General features: G+C 42.8%; 1 protein-coding gene across 4 annotated transcripts in view; it reads left to right on the top strand.

Annotated features, from left to right (window-relative positions):
* The window catches only part of TACC2 (transforming acidic coiled-coil containing protein 2), a 113,270-nt gene that overhangs the window by 267 nt on the left and 86,768 nt on the right, over window positions 1-26,235 (top strand). For 3 of the 4 annotated variants that reach the window (XM_033065541.2, XM_033065540.2, XM_033065538.2), the window contains exon 1: window positions 23,521-24,670. In XM_033065541.2, the coding sequence (XP_032921432.1) occupies window positions 23,613-24,670 (1,058 nt within the window). In that variant the 5' untranslated portion in view covers window positions 23,521-23,612. Of the gene's footprint in view, window positions 1-11,257; window positions 11,431-19,006; window positions 24,671-26,235 lie in introns of those variants that run through there. The other variant, XM_033065537.2, reaches the window with a different exon arrangement.

Raw genomic sequence — 26,235 nt, 5'->3', positions numbered from 1 at the left:
GGGCGGTTGTTCCCTGGGGGATCCCCATGGGATGAGCAGGGCTGGCTCATCCCAGCACCCAGCCTGGGAGCAGGGCAGCCACGGGCAGCTGGGACAGCTCCAGGCAGCACCCTGAGGACAGGGAAGAGCCTAGGGTCAGCCTGGCAGGGCAGCACCAGCAGCTGTGGCAGCACAGGGGATGATCCCTGGGGAGATGCAACAGGGCCATGGCAGGGTGGGGACAGGCTCTGGGAGCTGGGCAGTGCCTGTGTGGCCTCAGAGCCCAGCACAGCAGCTCCTCCTTGCTCAGAAATGACCTTGCACTGTCTGTGTCCCCATCCAGGACTTCACACCCACGTTCCCAGGGTGTGCTGTTAATGCACGGTGGTGTTTGGTGGTTTATTTTTAGATTTTTGTAAGGAAGGCAGTGAAATGCTCTGGCTGCTGGTGTAAAAAATACAGTAATTTCACGATTATAAGCTGCACCATTTTGACTAAAATTTTGGTCCAAACCCAAAGTGCGGCTTGTAATCAGGTGTGGCTTATATATGGACAAAGAATGAAAAGTTGCTGTTTTAGTTTGGAGGACAGGTGTCTGCTGAGAAAGGCAGGAGCCTCTCTTTGAAATGGAGAATGCAAACCTCCTCCCTCCAAATTATTATAATTTTGAAATCAAGGGGCTTTCAGGTAAAGATATGGGAATTAGGAATAACAGTTCTTTTCTAGGGAAATTAAAATAGAAATACAGTACTACAAAGAAACAAACTCCAAACCCTGACACAGTCAGAGTACAACCTGACACCCCATCAGGCAGGGTGTTGGCAGCAGTCCCATCCCATGGTGGCTGCATCCTCCTGCAGTGACAGATGTGGCTCAGTTGGAGCAGTGCTCCTGTACAAGGTGCAGTTTCCCTCCGGAGCTCCAGTGGGGATGTGGAGAAATCCGGTTTTCCTCTGGAGTCCAGTGGAGAAAGGGGCTCCCTTAGTGTCCCAAACCCTCTGTTTTTATCTTGGTAAGAAATGTTGGGCTCTTCCCCCTGGCTGGAGCAACTCCCAACGGGATGCAGTAATTTTATCAGTCCCACAGTGGGACTCAATGGCCATTAGCAGAAAATGACTGGCTGGAGGAAGGATGGGTTGTGAAAAGATAAAGAACAATGCCCTGCCTGGTTTCAATGGATGGCCCATTAGCAGAATATCTGCCATTGAGATAAGGATCACTGCCCCACCCTCAACAGATGGTGATAGAACAGATACCTTTTATCACACTCTGTATTCTAATGTGCGGCTTAAAATCAGGTGCAGCTTATAATCGTGAAACTACTGTACATTAGAAGTTACTGTGCTGATACAAGTTTGAATAAAAGTTGTAATTCATTCATTTCAACAATTAAAACGCTGGTATATATTGTATCCTCTCCCCTTCCATATGTTGTGGTAGCTGCTAAAATGCATTAGGATTCATTTTGGTTCCACTTCAGGTCTCAGCAGATCTGCTGCACCTTCTGCATTGCAAAGTGGACTCTCTCAAGGCAATCAGTATTACAACTATTACAGATTTTTTCATAAATAATTTTTAGAAGAAAAATCTTCCATAGTTCGTGGTTATTCTTACCAAGTTTTATTGTTAGCCCAAGATTTGGTCCTAACTTTTCCCAGGGCTTGGGAAGATGGGAATGTGTTCATTTCTGTAACTAAATAATGAGAATTTCTTCTCCATAGTGTACAGCTTCCACTCAGGAAGCTTTTGGAAGTCAAACATATTTGTTCAGGAGTCATCCTGAGGCTGAGAAGACTTTATTTAAAAACTAGTGAATTTATCAAGAAATGTAGTAAAAAAAAATCTTCTAAAAGGAAAGGAAGCTTCTGGTCTCCTTTTCAGACTGTAAAAACCAAAAGAAAACACAACCACCTCCAAACCCAAAGCAAAACAAAATATGCCGAGAATCCAGATTCTTTTAAAAAACAGAGATATGACAAGAAGTAGCAACAAAAATGAAATATTTTGATTTCAGTCAGAAACTCCCCAATGTCAATAGAGCCACCCTTACTCCACCAAGCCAAGGAGCACAGCAGGTAGTGGATGATGAAACTGCTTTGCATGGTTTGCATTCAAAATGTTAGCACCAGGCTTGGCTGCTCTTTTTCTTCTGCATCCGCTTCTGGCTTTTGGGTTTTGTGACACTGGCTGCACATTTGCAAGGCAGATCCATTTAAGTTTTCAGCACGTTGTAAAATAAAAAAAAAATCTGGTTTCTTTTAACTTTTTTTCTTTAGTAGCAATCAATGCTTTAGAGAAGCAGCTTGTGCTGGACCCCCTTTGCTGGCTGCCTTTCCTCCCAACCCCAACACCATTGAAACAGCTCAGTTGGTGTTGATCTTGCACTCAGAAGCAGTTGGTCTGAGTTGTTTTTGTTTGTGTGTTTATCAGAGAGCACCCTTGCACGGCTCATGCTCTCAGTGAGTCATTTGGAAGCCTCACACATGGTTTGCATTAAAGCTGGGAGAGCCTGTGCTAAGTTTAGAACTCGTTTAATGAGTGGGAAGATCTGTGGAATAAATGTGCTACTAGGAAGAATGTAGTAGATACTTGGAGAAAAAGTAAATACCCAATCTGTCTTGTAAAGACCAGCCCCTGAGGAGAATATAATCTAAATTTAGTGGCAATGAACAAAGATAATGCTTGGATAAAATGAGGCTGGGGTCAGCAGTGTATTGAACAAAGTGATTTCACATAGGCTAACCATGTTCTGCTTTGCTGTAAAGCAAACAAAGTCCAAACTGCTGAGAGATTTCAGGATTGTGCCCTGCCCTATGACAGTGGCACAGCTTGTTGGGCTGATGCTGAATTAAATATAAGGTATTTTTATGATGCATTTTCCTTGAATAGTGAAACTCCATGTGAAGAGAAAGGTCTTTACATAGAAAAAGAAACTTTCTGGAAGAACAGATATTTTGATGCTTGAGATCCAGCCTTTAGCAGGCAAAATACAGGTGAAGTAACTGAGGTGTTCTTTAATGGCAAGCTGTGGAAAGTACTGCAGTTTGTGGAACTGTACAAGGACTCAGCTGTTGTGCTGCCCATTAAACAGATGGCTAATCCACCCAAAAGATCTGGGTATCATGGAGGAATGACATTGTCTTCTTTTCCTTGACTTTTCTGGATGGCCAAATGTCCAAAATCATCTACATGACCTCAGTAAAAGGCAGACACTCACTTCCACAGAGGCTGATGTGACTGCACTTGCTCAGCCCTGCACCTCTGGGAGGTCTGGGCTCAGGTGCCAGCTCACAAAGCCACACTTAGAAATGAGACCAAGCTGAGCAGGACCAACAAATCTGCTCCCTGAAATGTCAGACAGAGTGAGGCACGTGGTCTGTGGGATGCAGAGTGATCCCAGATGTATCTCAGCCTCATCCATGCTGCTCCAGGGCTGTGCAGAGAGCTCAGGGACAGCTCCCAAAGTGACTGCACTTAACAGGATCATTATTGACTTCTCTGACTGTATTTTATCTTTATTTTTATTAGAATGATGCCATTACCAGAGCATCTTTGCTCTTATTTTAAAGGAGTGGGTGGAGGATGTTAAAAGCAGAAAGAGTTCTTTATAACTGGAGACATGAGCATAAAATTTTGTAAAGTTTGAATAGGTTGGACTTGCTAATATGGAATACTTTTAACTCAGGGTTTTAATTCTTGACACTCAGAGTTCTGAAGCGGAGCTCTGTCATATTCCACAGCCTTTCTCACGACTACAGAAAAGTAAAAGTCACTAAGTAATTGTAAAGCTCTTTGAAGGTGAAAGCTACTGCTGAATTGAAGTTCTAGTAATGCATCTTTTGGCCCAGAGTTGAAGAGGGAATTTCAAAGTCAGTTAGACATAAGTTATTTCTACATATTTTGCTTTATTCCTTTCTTCCTCTTGGTTTTCTGAGCAAGCAAAAAAGCAAACAAAGCTGGTTATTCCACATCTCTGTTATTGTTCATTTCTCTTTAAACATAGATCTTAATGTGTGGTTATCCTTTTGTTCCTGTTTTCTGCTGTGAAATGTGTAAGACAGGCAACACTTGCCAGAGGGGCCAAAACTTCTCAGGAGTCTGGTGGCTGTCTGAGGTGTGCTGTGATCCTGCTCAGATTTCTCCATTTGTCTCCTATGAACAGATCTGACTGCTGAGCATCCTGCAGCTGATGTTCTGCACCATCACTTTTCCCACCTTTCAGCTGGGTTCAGTCTCTCTGCACTGATTGCTGCTGTTCATTGCTGTGGCTCTCCCTCCCATCCTGGTGCTGCAGGGACCAGCAGCACTGTCCAGCATTCAGCCTCCATTCCCACACATGGGAGCTGGGCAAATCCCTCTGAGCTCTGGGGCTCACACTGGGTGTTCACATGCTGTTTGAATAGTGCAGTAACATCTGTATACATTCCACTGTTCATGGTCAGCTGGGAACAAAATTGCATTCCTAATTTTCTCTGCAGTCATTTTGCCTGTAGCATTTTAATGTGATTTGCTGTCACCCTACACTGTGTCCACTGGGATTCCCAACTTTTGCTCTCTGAATTATGATTCTCTTTCATTTTTCCTTCCATTTCATCCAGTGCATATCAGGATGTTGCTGTCAGTTGGCTACAGTCTGTTCCTGATGCTTACATAACAAACCTCCAGCCAGCACATTAATTAATTGTAACTTCCAGGGGTAATTACTGCTGGTCCAATATTCTATGGTAAATAATGTCAAGTAGTTCTTTGAGATTACTCAATAAGAACATGTCTTTTTTTCAGACAACTACATGTCCTTTTATTCAAATGCAGCAAATTCTGGGACACTTCTCACTGCAATGAATAATTATTATTCACGTTATTATTTACATCTTTCCTTTGAGTGAAGGAGAGGGGATGAAAGGAGATTCAAAGTTGTGGCAGAGTTCTTAATTTGAAAGTATAGTGAAAAGGAAGTTGGGAGACTGGTCCTTCTCTTCTGAATTAATGGTTAAAGCTTCCTTCACAACTGTAAAGCCATCATCATTTCTCATGGGACATGAGAATTTATGGGTAGAGATGAAAAGGAAAAATATATTATATTTATAAAGTTCCTCTGTAATTATTTACTACATTTCTCCATTTAAAAAATAGTGTGAAAATGTTGGACCTGCATTTTCCACAGCTATGAAATTGCTAGGCAGGCAAACACTTGGCTGGGGAGTATGACAGAGTTTGGGACTCAACCTGGAGATTATTTTCCTCATGGTGCTTTATTTGAATCTAACAGCATCCTCTCAAGTCATTTATTGTCAGACTGCTAAGGACCACTCAGCAGAAAGCTGCTTTAGCTAAAACTATACTGATTGAAAAGTGCAGGTTAGGGGATGAAGATTTTCTCCCCAAGTTCATCAACTTTAATCTCTCTCTCCTGCTGTGTCTCACACACCTGCCATCCTTTAGAAAATAACACAGGCCTTCAGCAACATCAGGAAAGGGACAAAGGAAAACAACTGCAGTCAGACTAGTGAAGAGACAAAGATAATTATGACTTTTCCTTTGCTTGCTGACCACAGATCCCATTAAACAGGTGGAAAGGTGAAGTTACCAAGAGCCATGAAGGAGTTACAGAGCCATGCCTCATTAACTCAGTGCATAATCCTCAAACACAGAAGGGCTCCTCAGGTTGAGAGGACACCCATGTTGACATTACAAGAATCTAAAGATAAACAATTTGGTGCCCTCAGTGGACTGCAAGAGTCATAAACACTGAAGCCTGAAGGTTTGAATTGTTCCTGCTGTGGCTGAAAGGAGACCGTGTGTTCTGGGAAAATGCTAAATCTAGGATAAGATGGTAACTATAAATATATAAATATACACACACCCCCCTCCACACAGCAGTGTTTATTTTTGTGCTCACAGAGTCATTTCAGTAGGTGTTTCTCAGGAGGAAAAGCAGCCCTTTATCTCTAAGAGAAGGTCACAGGTACTTGCAGTCAAAAGCTGTAAGAATTTTTCAAATACCATTGTTACCATATCACAATTTACTTTGCTTCTCATATTTCTGAGCAGCAAATTAAATTAAATGAGAAGTGAATGCCAATTTTTGCATTCCTGCCCCTTTGAGGGTTTTAATTAGAATAGGTATGAACTTAAAATTCTACTCCCGTGAGAGACAAATAAACCACGCCAGAAGCAACAGCAAATTACACCATTACTGATTAAAGAAAAAATCTACTGTAATTGCAAAATTCTCCACAGAGACTCCCTTAAGGATAGAATCTGCTCTTCCTATCTGATCATGTCATAATTACATTCAACTGATTAAGCAGTCATGATGTTTGGGAAGAAAAACAAGAAGTGGTCATGACAGGCATCCCCTCCAAACTGCTGTACCCCAGCCACTCTCAAAAAGGGGCAGCAGTGCACCAAAATCACATTTAGCCACGTTGCAAGGTGATAAAACTTAGTTTTAATGTAATTTTTCAGATCTAAAGTATCACATGGAGTCCAAGCTTGGCTCAATATATTAGATTGTAATTTGTTACTTTTCTGTGATGGCTCACTGGTTTTGCTGACCATTGTTCACTGATTTTTAATGCAAAGTTCCAATTATTAAAGCAATATCCATTCACCATTTACTTACTTATTTTGGTACCACTTCTCCAAACAATGGAGAGACTCTCCAAAGGTATGAAGCTTTAAAACTCTAACTTGGCCACTGTTCCTGCAGAACAACAACAAAAGCCAGCAGAGTGAAAAGGTGGTTTCAAAAAACCTGTTCTGTCTTTAAAAATTTCAAGAATCATTAAAAAACCCTGATTTCCCAACCATGTGAACAACCTCTAGCAGGCAGATTTTTTAAAAAAAATCCTATTCAAACACCTTGTAATGGAAGACACAGAGGAAAAGGAAAGGCAATTTCTGGTTTATTGAGTGAAATTTGTAAGGGCTTCCTCCAGCTTCCTCTCCACTAAACCAGAGGGAGTTAGTGGGAATGGAAACTTCATGTAACCCCTCAAAGCTTACCCTGAGCTACTCAGAGCTCTGGCACGTTCCAGAAGCTGCTGTAAAAGGATGTGCTCAATGGGGAATGTGGCAGAGGGAAGAGGAAGAGATTTTTAGTGGAGAAAGGAGGATGGGGAGTGAAGCCAAGTTGAGCTTTCTGAGGGGTTGGGTGGGAATGCCAGGGGCTGGAAGCAGAGCTGTGCTGGGCTCCCTGAGCTGCTGCTGGGCTGGGAACCCCAGGTTTGGGATGGGAACAGGAGGCTGTGAACTGGGGTTTTGGGAGCTGTGCTCTCCACAGGCTCCCAGGCAGTTAAAGGCATTTCTTTCTGCTGTGATAACTCCATAATCCTTTTGGCTGCAGTGTTAATGGAGTTCTCTTTTTTTTTTTCTTTTTTAGTATCCTGTTCAAAGTCATTGGGAAAATAAAGTGATCCTGTAGATTTACTTTGTGTTCTTGCAGACTCCAGTGCTTTAGAAGGGTTTAATGCAAATTACATTGCATACTTCAGGAGAATCAGTTGCATTCATTTATTCATTTAAATATTGTGCTGCCTTAAAGGGGAAAAAAGTATGAGCTGTTTAGTTTTCCTCCTGTTGTTTGTATGCTCTCTGCGACAAAGCTGGTTGTTGTTGGAGTTTTTTAAATTATCCTAGACTTAAAAATGCTGAGAACCTCTGTGTTCTGGTTTTTATTATAATTATTTAAGTCTTCCTGTTAACAAACTCTTTATAATGAGAATCCTTTTCAAATAGGAGTACAGCATTGAAACAAATATAGAACAAATTAAGCTGCAAGCTTCTGCAGTCAATCACTTCAGAGGCTGAATGAATTGAAACTTGAAAGTAATTTATTTAACTGCAGCTTTCTGATGGTAGCTGTGAACAAAACATAGTCTTTATAATTGTGTTCACACATGTTAATTAAAAATTTTAAAAGCATGCTTTGCAAAGCTAGTTCAGCACCTGATTTGCATAACTAGCCTAAATGGAAAAAATTTAATCGAAAAATTGAATTATGTTTTTCTGCTGTCTGGCTTAGATTCACAAAGCATGCTCTTTTGTGATGATTACATGAATGCATTAAATGTAGAAAACCAATATATAAAGATTTTCTATATGTTGGCATATTAGTAGTTCACTTTACACATAAATATCTACATTAAGATTTATTTTAGATCATTGCTAAAATTCTCTTTTGAACTTCTTTTGAACATATGTGTGTGCTTTTACCTTACTAGGTGTTAGGGCAACTTTTTGGTCACTCAAACATCTGACAGCCTGGAAAGAAAGAAATAAAGAGAGTCCACAGTTCAAACACCTCTGCTACATCAGAAGTATTGCTAAGACTGTTTTAAAACATGTTAAATTTGGTAATGGACTTGGAGAAGAAGAGTCAGATTTTTCTGTGGCCAAAGCCAGTCACTTAGGGGATGGTTTGGAGATGAGCTATAGCTTCTTAAACATTAGTTCCCTGAAAGCACAAAACATTTAAAAACAAAAAACAAAACCAAACCAACCAAACAAAAAAAACCAAAACCACAAACAAAAAGTCAAAACCAATCAGCCCAACAAAAAAACCCCACCAGTCCCCAAACAATCTATGGAAAATGTTGAATTTAGTCTTCAAATGCGCACACATAACTGACCTTGTTTGTTGTAATCTTTCTATCTTCTGCTGAATCTGCCCCTCCCAGAGTTTTTGTTTGGATATTAAATCCAAATTTTGCTGATAAAATCACTGGGACATGGGCCCTTCTCTTTGTCTAATATGGAAACATCCTAATTTTGATGAGCTGTTCAGGCATTGCAGGCACATAAATGTCCATATTCTGCAACTCACTTGTCAATTCTGGAGATGAATGGCAACAGCAAAGTTCTACCAAATGATTCTGCCCCAGCATGTTCTGTGACTCTGGGAGGAAATGACAAATTGTCCTGATTCCATCCTGAGGTTTCAGGGTTCCCTCAGGTACCTGCACTGCTGCTTGGAGGTGTTCTCATGTTTGCTTTAGGAAAAAAAAGACAAAACATTCAGCTCCTCATCTCAGGAGAGATGTGAGGTGTTCCTCCTGCCTGGCACCCGAAGCAGCTGAAGAAAATTTGAGGTGGTAGTAGTAGAAAGGATGAAAAATGAATAATTAGTTCTCACTGCTCTTGCAGGCTGCTGGAGGCATCTGGACAATTTTATAAATTAAACTAATTTCTTTGGGCTCTCTGTGTGGTTCTCCTGACCCTGCCTGCCCTGCTGGGAAAGGAAAAAAGGTCATTTCTGTCTGCAGGGGGCCTGAAAATGATTTTTTAATTTGTCTGCTACTGAGAGGCATTTGTTTGTGGCCAGCTCTGCCTCTGACCACCTGTACCTCTCAAGATAAGACATGATACAGGACTGAGTGAAAACATGGCACTGCTCACCTGGCTTGGTGGGAATTTACCCACCCACTGACTGGGGGTTTTCCTGGTAATTCATTTAATAACACATCATTTCATAGCTCTTACTCTCTGCACACTGAAATAAACTCTCCATGCAAACAAAAGAAAGGCTGCCCAAAACTCTGCATCAAAATCAAAACACAGCCCTGTAAGCTCACTCAGCTCATTTCTTCTCCTCTAGCTGAAAGAAACAAATTTCCTTGTATAATTCTTGATGTTCTAGTATTTTTCTGCCATATACTCTGGGTTTGAAGCCAACATACATACTTAGATAAACACTCTAAATGCCAGATGTCAGCACATGCTGGGTAAGTGCTTCACAATCATGAAACCAAGAGCCCTTGGTGTCTCCCAGTGGGACGTGGGGAGATAAAGGAAACTCCTGCAAACAAAGCTGTAGTGAAGGGGCTCCTCCAGGGAAAGGCAGAGGATGTGAGAGTTAATCAAATTTGTCTTAAGTACAAAGGAAGTATTTTTGTATTTTCAGTATGGCCTGACCTTTCCAGTTGCTCATTACACGGGCTTTGCCTGTCCACTGGGTGTCTCATTCTGGCTCTGAGCTCGAGGAGATTTTGGCTGTGTGGGAGCACACCATGTTCACACAGAGCAGTGGAATTCTCTGAACAACAGCTCTCTGCAATTTATTGACTACTGCTAGAACAAAATGAACATTAAACTCAGTGCAAAAATCCCCAAGAGATGAGTTGGAATTGTGTACTGTGCTTTTAATCTCTGCTGTTACCCTGCAGTGGTTCTGCCAGCATTAAATACATTCATGGGTCTTTAGGTTAAGTGTGCCTTAGGTTTTTCACAACTACAATTAAGAACTAAAACAACAATGACTTTATGTTAAGAGTGATTTGATGAAGCAGCTTTCCTTCTTTTTTAACTATTGCTTGATGTCTCAGAGAAGTTGAAAAAGGCCTTCATTGACATTTTTTGCTTTTCACTTGATTATTTTCTCCATTACACCAGTTCTTTTGCTATGCTCAAAGAACATCCTCAGCTAATGTTCAGGACAGCTTTTTCCAGTTCTTCATGTTCTAAAGATACTTCCTCCAAAAAAAATTCAGTGGGAAGGTGCCACTCACTACCTGATGTAACCCTGGTGCTTGCACAGGACTCTCTTCCTCCCTGCAGCAATAATTTACAATAAAAGAAATATAAAAAAGCAAACAAACAAACAAAAAAACCCCAACCCATCATGTAAAGGCATGGCTGAAGATCCTGGGTAATTATTTCCCTTTGAGAAGAGGTGATGCATCATAGCCACAGTTGTGTAAGAGCATTTCCAGCTGTCACTACAGAAACTACAGCATTTCCTGTAGCTCTTATCAGGGATGGGCAGCCTGGTGAAGAATCAAGAGCTCTGTTTAAATTCAGAGGCTTTCTGAGCTTTGTTGAAGTGGGAGGGAAGGAATCTGGACTTGGATTCAAGTGTTGGGTCTTGAATGGCATTGGCTTTTTCTCTAACTTAACTCCAAATATGCTGCTAATATTGTGAGTGTCCAAGTTTATAGACTGTTTCCATCCTTTCTTTTCTTTAAATTTGCTTAGCAAGGAACCATTTCCCAGGCTTGGGAGAGGAGAAGATGGCACTTTCCTTGGGTCAGTAATGGCCCTGGCTGCTTTAGAACAATTGTTGCATTCTTCTCTCCCTCTTCTTTCCCTAGTACTTATTTTTGGCCCAACCATTTCCTTCTGTTTTTTCTGCTGTTAAGAAAAAAATGGCTTGGCTTTAGAACCTGCAAGTTCCATCAAAGTAGTGAAATCCACCACAGAGGTTGTCTGTCTGTGGGCAGAACAAAACTCCTCAAGCTTATGCAGCTATTTAAATTGTTCTCTTTTTTTTTCCTTCTAGAACACTCCACAAGACTCAGAATTAGGCCAACCTCCTGGTGATGGCCACAATTTAAAAAGGAGCCCTCAGAAAAAGAGCACAGAAAAGTCTGGAGGTCAGGACATCTCAGACCCTCTTGCTGCTGCTGTGCCACTGGCTGAGAGCGTGACCCCCTCCATCCCAGGACCTACAAGGTAAGACATGGAATTTCTTCCTGTGAAAAGAATTGAAGCCCTGATGCTGTTGATAGATGGGGGCAAGATCTGTCATCCTGATGGATGATGATGATGTTGCATTCCTCAAAATAACCTCACACCTCCAATCTATTCACTGATCACCAAACTGACTTCCTTACTGACTTTACTGCATAACTATAAACCAGGCTCCAGCTGTGGTGGTAACCCTTGACCCAACCTTTCTGTGCTTTTTGCTTGCACTAATAAACTCTCATCTGAGACAGAGCAACATCAAAGAGTCTTTGTTTTAACCTCTGGTCAGCCCTGGAGTGTTCAGGCAGTTGGATCACAGTGGATCCCTTCCAATATCCTTTCTATTCTATTCTATTCTATTCTATTCTATTCTATTCTATTCTATTCTATTCTATTCTATTCTATTCTATTCTATTCTATTCTATTCTATTCTATTCCAGTCTATTCCATTCCAGTCTATTCCATTCCATTCCAGTCTATTCTATTCTATTCCATTGTTGTCCAGTCTATTTTATAATTATTGCTATTATGCAACAGTTTGTGGCAGTTGAAGTCCTAATTTAGGTATTAAACAGGATCATCACTGACCACACTGGGGACATTTCAGGGAAATTCAGACACATGACATAATCTAAAAGGGTTTATGAAAAAAGAGCAGCTTGTTTTCTGGAAGGGACAGCTTGGCTGAAGTGTGGAGCTCTTACACAGGAGGATATTTGCTATCAATTCTATTTCTTCTGACTGCCACTAGCACATCTTAATTATCTACTGAAAATAATAGAATCTGAGCAAGACTGCTAAGTCAATTTACAGTGATAGAGGTTTTTTGCATGAAATTTAAAGTGATGGAAGGCTGCACTTCTTCCCTAGAGATGCATGGTCTGTGTAATCCAGCATCACTCTACTGCTGAGCACCAGGTCTATACATGAAACACCTTTTTCCTGGATGAATTTCTCCTGTCTTGAGTGCCTCTAAGGAGGGAAGCCACAGATGTCATTCCCAGTAGCTAGAAAAAAAATCAAATTTTGGAGTAATGATGTAAAATGGACAGGGTGAGATTTTTTAATGTGCATTTTGTTTGTTATTTCAGTTAACAAATACCACACATATCCTCTAGTTTTAGTTTTAATTTCTCTTGATGGTATTGTGCACAATCACTGTATGGTTTGTGTGTAACCATGCTGTCCTATTGAAGAAAACAGAACTTTTTTATAAATTAGGAAACTACTTAAAAACAATGATGCATTCTGATTTGTGACAGCAAAACAGTAATTTTCTGCTATTCTAATCAGTGTGCAGGTTATGGAAAGGGGGAAAAAGAGAGGAAATGATGAGCTAATAATATCAGCTAAGTGCTGATTTTTGCAGACCTCTCATGACTAACATTCCTGCAAACTGGAGTTGTTTGTGGAACTTCACAATAACAGAATTTGTACCAGCACCCACCTGGTACAGTGGAGACTCTTACCTTGGAATATTTGTGGCTTGCCTGCAGCAAGTGCAGACTTGCCTTTTTTTTTTTTTTTTAAACATAACATAATAACTTTATCCTATTCTGTAACTAATCTGCATTTTTAAAAATGCGTTATTCAAAAATGGCACAAGAGCAGTTCTGTAGGGGTTTCCTTTTCAAAATGTGAGTACCTAGAACACTTAGATTTGTATTCAAGCTGACTAAAACAGCTTTGCCCAGTGCAGCATGCAAAATTCTGACTCGTGGGAGATGAATGTTACATGGATGAGTCAGCTTGAAAGGATTCATAGGATTCTTGTTTCAGGAAACTTTTTAGATGGGTGGGAGCTCAGGCAATTACTTGTTATTCATCTCACTCCTGAACTGCTGGCACATGCCTGTTTTGGGTGTCTTTTAAGTTACATCCTGCCAGAATAGAAACAAAGACAATAAACGGAAAATCTTTGAAGTTCCACATTCCAGCTGTTTATTTTTAACTCGCTCCCCTGTGCTGCCTTGAACGCATCTTTTCCACCCTGGAGTGAACTCTGAGAGCCTTAAGAGCGTGTGACCCTCGGATGGAGAATCTCTGGGTGGAAAATTACCACGTTTGCTTTTCCTCTGGGTGGCTTTCTTCTGTCCTCCCCAAATCCTCACAAGTTGCTTTGAGATTCTTGTCTTTTGGAACTCAGAATGCCTGTGGCTCTTACTTTGTTTCAGACCATTTTTTTCTTACCTGTTACTCGTTGGTACTGTGTGCTGAAAATAAGATTATCAGTAGTTAATTGTGAACTTTTCACGTGGAATAGAAATTAAAAAGCCAGGAGAGTCAGGAAGGTTTGGGCTTTGCAGTGGTGTCCATGTGAGGTGTAACCATGCCCTTCTCCTGGTGCACAGCTGGACAGGGGCACTCCTTCCAGCAGGTCTAGGAAGAAGCAGATGTCTCAATTTAAAAGATAACAGCTCAGGGGATGAAACACTCTTTGTGGATGACCGTGGCTGCTGTCCCAGGGTGCAGAACACAGATCCTGTGGGACCCACAGAGCCACTGTGGGGGGACAAAGCTGCCACACATCCTGTAGGACAGTGTGTCAGTGCCCTGCTTCCTGCTGGCACTCCCAAATCTCAGATGGAGACCAGGAGGAGCCACTCCTGGCCCTGGAACAGGAGACCTGGCTGTGCTTGCTTGCTGCAGCAGTAGTACATTTTATCTCTTTAATGTTAGAATAATTCGGTTTGGTCATACTTCAAATACTGCAGGGCCTGTGTTTTATTCTGTGTGTGGAACAAGGAGGTGAAAAGTGCCTGGGGGTGGGGGAGAAGGGGAGGAAGGCTCCCCAGAGGATGGTATAGATCATTATTCCTGCTTCACTTTTTCCTGAAAGCTTAGATGCACAGGGAGGGTGGGGGAGTCTGGCTGCTGTTAGCAGCCCTTTAGTGATGATGGATTTTTCATGTGTTTGTTTACACTGAAAAGTTCAAAAAGTGAATTGTTCTGTCTCTAAAACTGTCACTTGCTTTGTTAGGTTTTGTTTTTGGAAGGGAATATGGAAATGAATTCCCTGTTCCTCACTAACTTTCAATACCTCTCAGGGACAGATTAAAATGCAGGATTCCTTAACTCAAGTCCTCCAGCACACCGTGTCCAAATGGTAAACTCAAAATGTAGGCACTGATCTCTCATGTGTCAGTGGAAAGAGAACAGAAACATTTGAGAGGCAGCTCTACATGTGCTGTGGTTGCAGAGCTGGCTGTGCATTTGTTCCCCTCGGTGCTCTCTAAATTCATCCTCAGATTTCAGGCTCCTGCTCCTGGGAATATAATCACTCAGGCTCGGAGTTACATCAGTGGATGGCAACCGTATGTGACCTCTGGGATCCAGAGGCTTTGGCACTTGATGCTTTTCCCTCACAAGTGGGACTGGGTTGGGAGGGCTGCCTGTCCTTCCAACAGCTACTGCCTGTTTTAGAAAGGGAGAAAAGGAGTTAGAGATGGAAATTTTTAATTATCCACAATTTTCTGCTGTGGTACCTTCATTTCTTGTTGTTTATCCAGGACACTTATCCTATTTGGGCATCTATAACTCCCCCCCTCCACACACACTCCCACTCAGATAGTAAATGCTAAATGCCAGAGATTTTGTCTGGCTGCTGCTGGTTTTATCTCCTGGCCCTTTGTCTTTGCTGTGGATGACAAAACAGATGAATGGCACTTGTGACTTCAGGTGTTAATGGCTGATAGATTGGGTATGGCTCTTAATCTGGAAGTATTTATGGGATGTGCACCAAAAGTCATCGATTTCTTAACATCCTTTATAGCTTCACACCCTAAACACAGAGCAGGCAGTGCTCTCCCTATAAACAGCTTAGTAACTGGGCAGGGCTCCTACATTTTCCCAGAAAAATTCAGACTTGCCACAATATCTTCTGATGGTGGAAGAGGTTAACTGCAAGTATTAAAAATTAATTGCTGAATTGGCAATGCACTTCCAAACAAGCAAATTGTAAGCAAATTGTTTATGCAAAACAAACATTTTAGGCACGTAAAGATTTAACTCGTTATTTGATATTGTAACTGGAAGTGAAATAGTCATATGCTCAGTATGCTAGGGCCTTGAAATTGCAAATTCTTAACTGTGTGCTTTACTTTTAAGATGAGGGAAAAGTTCCCTTTGGTAACTCTTGGGTGCAGTGGTTCATACTCATTTCAAGCTACAGATGCACCTATGTCTTTGGCATGACTGCATCTTCTTTTGTTTAACATCATTAGTCACATGCAGCAATTATTCACAGCAAAATGACTTTTCCTGCCCTAAACTCTACATGAACTATGAGGAACTCGAATGTTCTTCCATGCTTTGTCATTTGCATGTTTTGTTTTAAATAGGAATTAATTTTCCCCTTAATAATATTGAGATAGGTCAGATTACCCACAAAAGAGAACATACTTTATTTTCCTGTGTTTAAAAATACCAACTTTTAAGGCCACAGATTTATGCTGATATTATTAAATGGGTTGTCTAAAAATCCGAGTTCCCTGAAAGTAATTATTGATTTAATGTAGATGGGTTTTACTCAGGGGAATTATCCTCAGCATGTGGTGTAATTTCCCAGTAGTGTTATTCCCTTTAAAAAGAGTGGAAGATAATGGGACTAGGTGTGACCTTAAGAGGTCATGCAGTCCATCCTTCTGCCCTAAAGCAGGATCAACTGTGCTTAAGGCATTCCCAACAGATGTTTGGCTAACCCCAGCATGTCTTGCAGACAGAAAAGCAAGATTGCAAATAATGAAAAGGAAGATGTAGGATATGTTCCCTGAATGGTTTTCCTTGTTGGCTCCATCAGAGGGAGAAAAATAAATTGAGATATCCAGACAGGTCAGTCTGGGCCTCTCCTACTGAATGAAAACTCAAACCTCTGAGTTGTGTTATAAATAAAACATTGAATAAAACATTGAGCGAGCTGCAGCAGCACAGATAATGAATCTGTGCTCCTCCACTCTAACAGTGATAGTTTAACTCACTGTCACAGCCTGTGCAAGCACTGGCATTTTAATTCTGTTCAGCATACATTAATTACAAACTTGTCCCAATTCCTTCATCTGCTCCTCACTAAAATGAACAATTTTTTGGCATTATTGAATACCAGAAAAATTGGTTTGATTGGTTCCTAATGTTGAACCTAGTTCATAGGATTGTCATCTCCCTTGAACCTGCTAATCACAAGTTTATTACTGTGGCTCTTGACAAAGTTGCTACCAGCATGGCAGCAGATAGTTCATGGGTTTGGATATTGTAGTCAAGAATATTTAAGCACTTCAGACATGTCTGGAACTGTTTCATATTTAGTAGCTGCAAACAAAAGTCTAATGTAACAAAGAAGTCGTGTGTAAAAGTCTTAGAGATAATTCAGTCATATGAAATCTGAAAAATGCAAATATATGATGATGGATGCTCTATATAGTGAACATTGCCAACATTTCCATCTCAGATTTATTACTGTGCATTTATCAGCTCTGTTGACAGATGGGATTAATGATAAGTAAACAATCAGAGATTAAAAATAAATTATAAGGAACAATTACAGGTGTAGATGGTGTTTTCTACTTTCCCCAGTGCTCAGTTTCATGAGGTTAGAGGGGTTTTCCCCCACCCAGTTTTATTCTTGCCCTGATCACCTTATCTCTGACACGAGCTCAATTCCAGGGTGAAGAACCCTGGGCACAAAACTGCTAATGAGCAATTTAGTCAGTAGAAGATAGACCTGCAGAGCTGCAACACAGCAAAAAGCTGGAATAACAATTGACTCCCACTTCTCCACCCCCTCCCCAGTTCCCTGTTGGTTTTTGTCCCTCCTCTTCTAATTAAGCTTCACTGAGTGCAAAATTAACATCAATAATAAAGTGGATTCCTTGCTTAGGGAAAACCTCCTGGCATTTCCCTGCTGTGTGCTCATGTCCTGTCATGCCCCACGTTGTCAGCAGACACCAAATACTGTATTGCCATCTCTGGTATTCCCAGTGTCAGGAAGTTTCATGTGGATAAGTGTGATAGGGAAAGAAAACTTCCTCTGGGCAAAACCATTTTCTGAATGTTTAAATAAAATGTATTGGTGTTATGAATTAAATATTCAAACCCATGCCAAGCATTGCTGAAACTTGTTTAAACTCAATATTAATTGCAGGTTATACTTTACCTTAGATTTGAGGCTTAGCCTTAATACAGGCAAATTTCAGTGGCTCTTCAAGGACTAGTTTGTTTCCCACTGCAATGACTCTGAAGAAGGTTTTTAGGACCTAAGACAGACTCATATTCAGCTTTAGGTGCAGCTGTCCCTAAAGAAATTGTTTTTTGGGCAGTTCTCAGAATAAGAAGGGGCCAAGCCACCTGGAAGTGCATTTTGTGCATGATAGCCCAAGATGCTGTTTTGACATAAACACAAAAATAATCTGCAGGGACCCCAGATCTGTCACTGACTCACTTCTCCATCAAGAATTTTGTGTGTAAAACTTGGGCAGAGGAGCAGAGAGAGGCTTCTCAGATTTCTGGGGATTACTTAAAATCTAATCTATGCTTGGCTGTACGGGAGGTGTTTTAATCATCTTTTCTAGCTCCAATCTGAAGGGGACTTGGAATTTCTGAAATGTAACCTGTCACTGCTAAGCTGTGACAAAGCTCTGAGCCATCTCTCCTTGTGCCACCCAGCACATGGCAGTGTGTTTTCTGTGTCCTGCTTTGCTTGGGATTCATTATTTCACGTCAAGTAAACATTGCTCCCTGCTCCTCTGTACAATTCTACATCCAGTTTGAAATAGATGTTTCTCTCCATGTTCCCATGCCCAGGTATGGAAGGTAAGTGAGAGAACAAGGTTAACCTATTTCACCACCTGGAAAACTGAGGAACACACAGTGAAAAATACTTAAAATAACTTCTCCTTCTCACAGTTCGTCATCTCTGATCCAACTTTTCTATCTTATCTTTATTGGGTGGGAAATGAGATCACGCCAAGGGTTATGGGTTAGATGCACTGAAATCAAACACTGCAATTAAATGAGCTCATTGGGTGTGGATTGTGGCACAGCAGCATCCCACACTGGGCAGGGTGAGCCCTTTGACCTTTTGGTGAGAATCAACTGTGCTGATTAGTTGGAGAAAACATTCAGCAGATGGGCCCTTCTTAATCTGCTACACACTCGAGTACAGCCAGATAACAGCACTTGCTGTGAAGCTTTGGCAAAGTCTGAGAAGCACAAACAAAAAGCCTTTCTTTGAGGTGCTGTGGGCTTTCCCAGTATTATTTTTTTCCCCTGTTGCTCCTGCTGTCAGGTGTGTCCCCTCTCCCCACAGTTCTCTAGGATTTTGGAATGTTAAAATGCATGCCATGAGCATGGGGGCTCTCAGGTGAGACTGGGAATACGCCTCACAGAGTGATAAACATTTAAACCACTGTGTCTGATGGTTTAACTCCTGAAAGCAGATTATCAGCTTCTCAGTGCATGCACTGCATGGCTTTGAAGCATCAGTGGCACAAAACGGTTTTAATTCTTTGCTTCTTATTCTTTGCTTCTTTATTGACATGAAACAAATAAACGTTTCCATTGTTGGCAGCATCGGTAAGGAAGGCATCAGTAGCCACAGTGCTGAAGAGCTACCCAGCCCAAATTCCAACCCCAATTCCAGCACGGTGTCTCCAGAGGGGACGGGACAGAACGCTGCCTTGCAAGAGCAAGGGGGACAAACAGACTCTGATTTCTTACAGTGCTCTGCTGAAGCAAGGGAGAGAAGCCTGGCTGTCACAGATTGTGCCAAAGAACCTGTCACAGGCAGCAGTGACAAGTTACACAGAGCACAGCCATCACCAGGTCCAGGGAATGGCAAAGAAGAGGGATTAGCACATGCCAGATCTGTGGACAGCGCTGCTGCCTCCTCCACCAAAACCTGCGAGAATGAGCCCAGAATCCCAGCCCTGCAGCCCAGCCCTGCAGCAGCACTCACAGAAATGCAACGAGCCACACAAATGGGTTTAGGAGAATCAGGATCTCTCCAGCAGGATGAGCAGCTGGGTGGCATCAGGGAGCCACATGTCAGCTCGGTTCCCCAGGGAGAAGCAGCGGGAGATTATTGTACTGCTCAGGAGGCCGGGCAGGAGAGAGGAGTTTTGGAAGTAGGTCAGCTGCAGGCAGCAATGCAGCAAGGTAGACAGAACACAGATGGTGGAGAGGGTCTGCTAATGAAAAAGGAAACCTTAATCCCAAATTATCCAGCAACAGGAGGCTCAGATGGTGAAAAATTTGGAGCAATTTTGAATGCTCAGGGCTTCGCTGAGATCTGTAATCTACAGATGGGGGCTGAAACAACAGCTAAAGAGAGTGAGGCAAATCCAGCTCTATCTGGAAGCAAAAGGAAGAAATCAGAACCCTGTACTTTAATGTCAGAGTTGCCTTCTAGCCCTCCAAATCTCTTCCTGGTACCAAAGCATGAAGAGCCTTCGAGGGAATATGTGCCTGGAAATGGCTCTCAAGATCCAGCGAGGAGTGAAGCAGTGAAAACAGCCTCTGAAAAAAACAAACCCCCTTTTCAAAGAGAGCTTCAAATGGAGGATGAGCTTGTTAGTGCCGAGCTTTGCAGTGTGCCTTTATCATTTGAGAGGGAGGAAGAAGAAAAATCAGCTGTCACAACTGAAAGCCCAAAAGAAGCCAATAGCAATGAAATTATAAAAGCTGATGATGTGTCTAGAGAAAGCACCACACTTTCTGAAACAGAAAGCATTATTAGGCCCACTAAGGAAAATTCACTGGTAGATAAAAGATTATTACTGGAAGAATATGCATTAAGTGCTTCTTTGAGCAGATCCACAGAGCTGTATCAAAAAGAGATGGAGGCGGATGTAACAGGAAGAAAAAATGGAATCAGAACAGAGGATGCACAAGTGTCAGAAACCAGAGAATTACCTGAGGGCTTGAGTGGGGCAGGAAGAGAATTTTTGAGCTCTGTTAGTAGCCACCACCAGGACATGGAAAATACCCACTTGGAACACAATCCTGAAAAAATCAGTCTTTGTGAAAACACTCCAACAGGTGACCTGGGGCAAGAAGGTGGGGGAAAGCCTCTGAATTCAGACAGTACCTTTAAACCACCCAAAGGCAATTCCCAGTCTGGTGGTTGTGAACCTGAACAACAAATGAGCAAAGAGAAAGCAGCTGCCCTAGATGGACTGGAGAGCAAGCTCGAGGGTTCACCACAGCTAGCAGGGGAGGAACGCCCACAGAGTTTTGATTGCTTTAACACTGAGGCTGAAGGCAAAACTTGGGACCAGTCAGGCTGTAACAGCACTGAAAAGGTTTGTTTAGATGGTGCACACAGTTCACTGCTCCTCCACCCTGGGAACAATCATATTAAGCAGAGTAAGCAGGATGAGTCCTGGGAAAAGGCTTTTGCTAGAGAAGCTGTGCTGGAATCTGAACACAAAGCTGAGAGTCAAGACAAGCCTGAGAGCTCCAGCAAGTCAGGAGAAAGTGAAAAACTGCCCGAATTAAAGCTTGATCTCCAGGCATTAAATGATTTGGCAGAGACTATGGGACAAACCAAGGAGGCTTCACAGGCTCTGGAAACCAAAGAGCAGAACAGTCCCATCACCAAAGCACCTCAGAGAGATCCAGAGCAGGAACCTGCAGCTGCACACAGCAGTGCTGGGGATGGAAATCAAAATGAAGGTGTTCAACAAAAGAAGTACCAAAGTGCAGTGAAAAGTTCTGTGGAGGATGAAGATTTGGCTCAGGAAAGCAAATGTAAATCAGATGTGCAAACTCAGCTGGAGCAAGCAGCAGCAGAAAGTCACAGAAATACACAGATAGCTCCTTCAGAACCTCCCCAAACTGCAACCAGCACTTCAGGACTTACTGATCACCACGGTCACATGGAGGAAAGAGGTGACAGCCACATCACTGCAAACAGCTGCCCCTCTGAGAGGGACTCGTGCAGCTCTTCAGAGCTCCTGCAGCGCAGTGTCCAAGAGGGGCAGGAAAATGAAGGTGTTCCAAATGTTCCAACAGCTCCTCCCCAAGCACAGCAAGCAGAGCAGCCTCTGTCTGCTGCTGGTGACAGTGGCTGGAGTTCAAACACAGGACTGGAGCAGCAGGAGCAGCAGAGCAGCCTGGCAGCTGTCAGGAGAGCAGATGGTCAGCAGCCCAAAGGAAGGGCACCACAACCTGGGCAGCTGGACCCAGACAATCACAGCAGCTCACCACAAATACCTCTGGACATTTCAAACCACCCTGACAAGCAATCTTCTGTGCCAGCACCACCCCAACGTGGCTCTGATGGGCCAAAAGAGCAGGACAAGGATGACAGCAGTGCTGAGGATGTGAGCAAACACGGGCAAAACACTTCTGGTGCGACTGCGCTTAATTTGCGAGATTGCAACGAGCAAAACAAAACCCATCTCAGGGCAGAAGAAAAGTGCTGCAGTAAGCAAAACTCAAGCAAGCCTGAGCAGGGTGATAATTCTTTGATCTCAGCAAGGCAGCATGAAGCAGCATGTCAGAGAGACACGTTTTGTAAAGAACTTGAAAAGAATGAGCAGCCAGGCAGCGTGTGCAGGAGAGAGGATAATGCTGGTGAGAGCTCTGCTGCTGCTGTAAACACTCTTACAGGGACACAGGATTCAGCAAGTGCCACTAACATATCACAGGCTTTGCCAAGCAATACAGAAATAGCACATACTTCTGATAACTCTGAGAAAAATGATCCCCAAATATCTCGTCCAGAAATGCAAAGGAAAATGCCATTAATGGCAAAAATCTCAGAAGATATTCTGGCTGCTGATGGGGGAATCATCCAGAAAGATGGAAACATGGAGATGAGTTGTGAGGACAGTGCTTCTGTCCCAGAAACATGCAATATAAAGCCTGATATAAGTCCAGGGGCACAAGGATCTCCTTCACCATTACAGGCACACAGGGAAGTGGTTCCCACTGATAACTCACATAAATCCAGCTGCATTCAAAATGCAACAGAGCAGCCTGGTTCTTGTCAAGCAGATTTTACAATTTCTGCACTCAGCCATCCCAGCCAGCAACCTGGAAACATCATGGACAAGGGTACTGGGGGGGAATCACTAAATAATGAGCTGGAAGTTGTAGCATCCCAAAACATCTTAAAAGGCAGCTCTAATTTGCAGGGTCCCCCAGGTCCTCAGGTGTCAGCACCCTTAGGTCCCTCACCCAATGTAGGCACAGGTAAGGCAGAAAATTCAGAAAACAGCTCTGCAGGGAATGTGTGTGTGAGTGAAAAAGAATGTCCAGACCAAAGTTTTCAGGGTGATGGAGACAGAAATTTTGCCAATGCCCTGTCAGAGACTTTGAATGTAGGGCAGAGAACTGGAAACTTATCACACTTCAATTCTGAGAAGCTGAAGAAAGAGATCTCTGCAATTAAATCCAAAAAAACAAAAAGTGAGCTAAACTTCAAAGAACACCAAAGTGACAGTTCAGCAGAGTCTGTGTTAGCACTCCCTACTCCAGAAGGGAAGCTGCTGAGCCTTTCATCATCACAAGAAGGCTGTAATGAGGAAATTGCAACCAATATCCGTGTAGATGACAAGTACAGTAAGATCTTAGAGAAACCTGGGAATTCAGAAAAAATGGAAGAGCTTTCAAAACAGAATAATAACATAACCAGGGCAGACCTCAGTGTTTCTGAGCAGTCTGCAGAGAACTCTGGAAGGGAACATGAGGCTCTGACTTGCACCTCTCTGGACATTGGCTCCAGCATCCCAGACTTCAGGGAGCACATCAGCCAGATTTTTAAAAAAACTGTTCACAGCACACTGAGTGCTGAATTACCCCAACTTTTGACTGAGAACCATGCAGGCTTCAAGCAGAATCCAGTGGCCAAGGATCCAGCAGAACTCTGTGGTGCTGAGAACTTTTCAGAATCAAACAAGGAGGGCAAAGGAGCTCCCGAGGGCACCTCAGAAGCAGAGGGGCGAGAGTTGTCTTTAGCTACTGAGAGTTCCTGCAAAGCTGCCGAGGGCAAATCTCTGCAACAAGAAAACACAGTGGCAGAGCTGCCACCAGCAAGTCTCCAGGACACTGAGGAAAGCAGGCAGCCCGCTGGCTGTTCAGAAGTGGTCCCTAGCTTGGATGGCGCTCCATCTGCTGAACAAGCTCCGGAAAATCTGCAGAAGCCAGGCAAGCCCACTGAGAGCAGTGAGATGGAAAGAGAGGAAGGTGTGTGTGCTGGTGGCGTGGATCCTGAATCGCTAATAGGCTTAGAGATAAAGAGGCAAGGACCAGCTCCATCTGATGGGGCAGCAGCTGAGAACTTCCCTGCGTGTTCCGACAGCCAGCAGCAGCCCAGCAGAGCTGTTATCTCTGCAGGCAGTGTACAGGGCAGGGATGTAGAAGATGCTGCTGCCACAGAGGGAAATAACTTAATTACAGAGTGCAATGCAGAACCAGTTTCCTCTGAAAAGGATGTAAGTCTTCCTACTGCACAGTGTCAGGATCCTAAGCCAAATGAACAGGAGAAAAGCGAGTACGGTGATGCAGACATTGCCGAGAGCGTCTCTGACATGGCATCTTCAGCACTTGTCCCAGGAGGATCTTACAGTCATGAAAAACTGCCAGACAATTTCAGTGTGTCACCTGAGGAAAATCAGGAGGCAAAGATTCACAGCAATTTCGTGCATGGCATTAGATGTGACATGCAGATGATACAGGATGAAGCAGTAAATAGGGAATGCTTGGAAACATCGGGGAATTCTCAAGATGCACAGCAAGAAAAGAAAATGAGCATGCATGGGTTAATAGATTACTTAAAAACTGAAGTAAGCCAGGATGATTGCTTGCAAAGTGACTGTAAACTAGAATCTGGCAGTGTGACAGAGGAAGACGTGAAAGAGAGCAGTGACACAGTGTTAGGCACAGCAAGGACAGGTAATGAAAAAAGTGGAGACATCCCTGAAACTGGTACTGCAAGGATGTTAGTCACTGCTGAGGGAGACTTAGCTATAAACACGAGCACTGAAGAGCAGGAGGCAGACCTGCACAAAAATCACTCTCCAGCCCTCCCTGTGATGGAGCAGGGTGAGCATTCTGCACGTGCAGGTCTCGCTGCTGCTGAAAATCAGCCAAGCAAGATGAATTCAGAACACCAAAGCTCCCTCCAGGATGCCAAAGGAAAGCTATCACCGCCTGCATTAACTGAGCCTAAGAACCTTGACCTCAGTGAACTTCAGGACATGGCTGTGGCAGGATTACCCACTAAAAGGTATTTATTTTGAATTACTACGTGAAATGGTTGGCAGGAGCCCAGGGCTGGAGAGGGGTGCAATTTTCCAGGAAGGTGCCCGCTGTCTGGGCAGTTTGGGAGGGCATGGTACTCTGTTCTTAACCTTATCTTAAATATGTGTTGCTTCTAAATGTGGATTACATGAGGAAAAAAATAGTATTTGTAAGGACAGAGAGGTCCTGAAAGCTGAGGAGGAGAGTTCTGAGCTGTCCCATCTGCTGGGCCAGATTCCTGCCCTTACCTGTGTGCAATTGCTTCCCAGTGTTCTCACCTCGTAGCCTGAAGTTAGGCACACAAATTGCACTTCCTAGCCTTGAGTTAGGAGACTTTTGCCTCAGTTTTGGTGACCCAGTTAAATGAGACCTGCAGCATTCACATGGTGTAGTGCAGTGTTTAAAAACAAGCCTCCAGAGTAACCCAATTACTCTCAGTTAGTTGTCTGGGCCTCCCTCTTATCCTCCCGTACAATATAATTGAACTGACAGTGCCTTTGATCACCCTGTTATTCAGTGTTTCTAATGACATGGAGTTGTTTCAGATGTGAATTCTTCTGAGCTGGGACTTGTGGAGCCTCAGAGTTGCTTTTCCAGTTTTATTTATTTTTGTTTTCCAAACCTAGCTGTAACTGCTTTACTAAAGTTAAAATTTTTTTTCTTCGTTTTTAACGAGCTTCTACTTTGCTGTTTGAATTCCTAGTTTGATATGCAGTTAATTCAGGATAATTATGGCCTTAGAACAGGTGATTTCCCTTTATCTAGTCATGTCACTGCTTCCTCTGTAACCTCAGAACTTCCTTGCACACTGCCCCTCTCTTTTCTGTATCAGAGGAGGCAGCAATGGCTGAGACAACAGCAGAGCACAGAGCTGCAGGGAAAAGCTAAACTACATCAGACAGTGCCAATGAATGGTCTGCTGAGGTGGAATCTTTCTAAGTAATCCCAAAAACATAGATGGCACTAACTGACCAATGAGGGAGAATGTTCCAGTGCCACGTTCCTTCAATGCTAAGGTGATAAAACCACACTATAAGTGAAAATACCTGAAGTGGATCAGTTGTGGTGAGAATGTGGGGGAGTTCTGCCTGCTGTAGGTGAGGCTGGGATGGAGGCTGAATGTCATCTAATTGTGTGAGCAGAATGGATATTAGAAAAATATTAGAAGTGTTGGAAACCAGGACAGCTTCAAGACTTTCTCTCAAAGGATCTGTCTATAAAACGACATGGAAATCAGAACCTGTTATTTCTCTTGAGGTCCTTTCTTTTTGTTTGCTTCCCTTTATATGATGGGAAGCTTCACAGTGGGTAGCTTTGCCATTCCCAAATTGCTGGCACGGGCTGGCTCAGGAGCCATAAGGGACTCTGGGCAGTGCTAAGTCTGTGCATGTGCTTCATATCAGGGTGGGTATCATACTTTAAATAAATACCTGTGGCAAGCAGGGCAGGGCTCTTGAAGCAGCTGCTGACAATTCATGGAGTAATTGCTTAATGCTTGCATATGCTTCAGGAATTCATTATCACCTGTTTTTCCAGCGTGAGCGTTTGCAT

The sequence above is a fragment of the Catharus ustulatus genome, chromosome 8 (genome assembly GCF_009819885.2).
Source record: "Catharus ustulatus isolate bCatUst1 chromosome 8, bCatUst1.pri.v2, whole genome shotgun sequence".
NCBI classification, from domain to species: Eukaryota; Metazoa; Chordata; class Aves; order Passeriformes; family Turdidae; genus Catharus; species Catharus ustulatus.
This window is presented reverse-complemented; position numbering and strand designations above follow the sequence as displayed.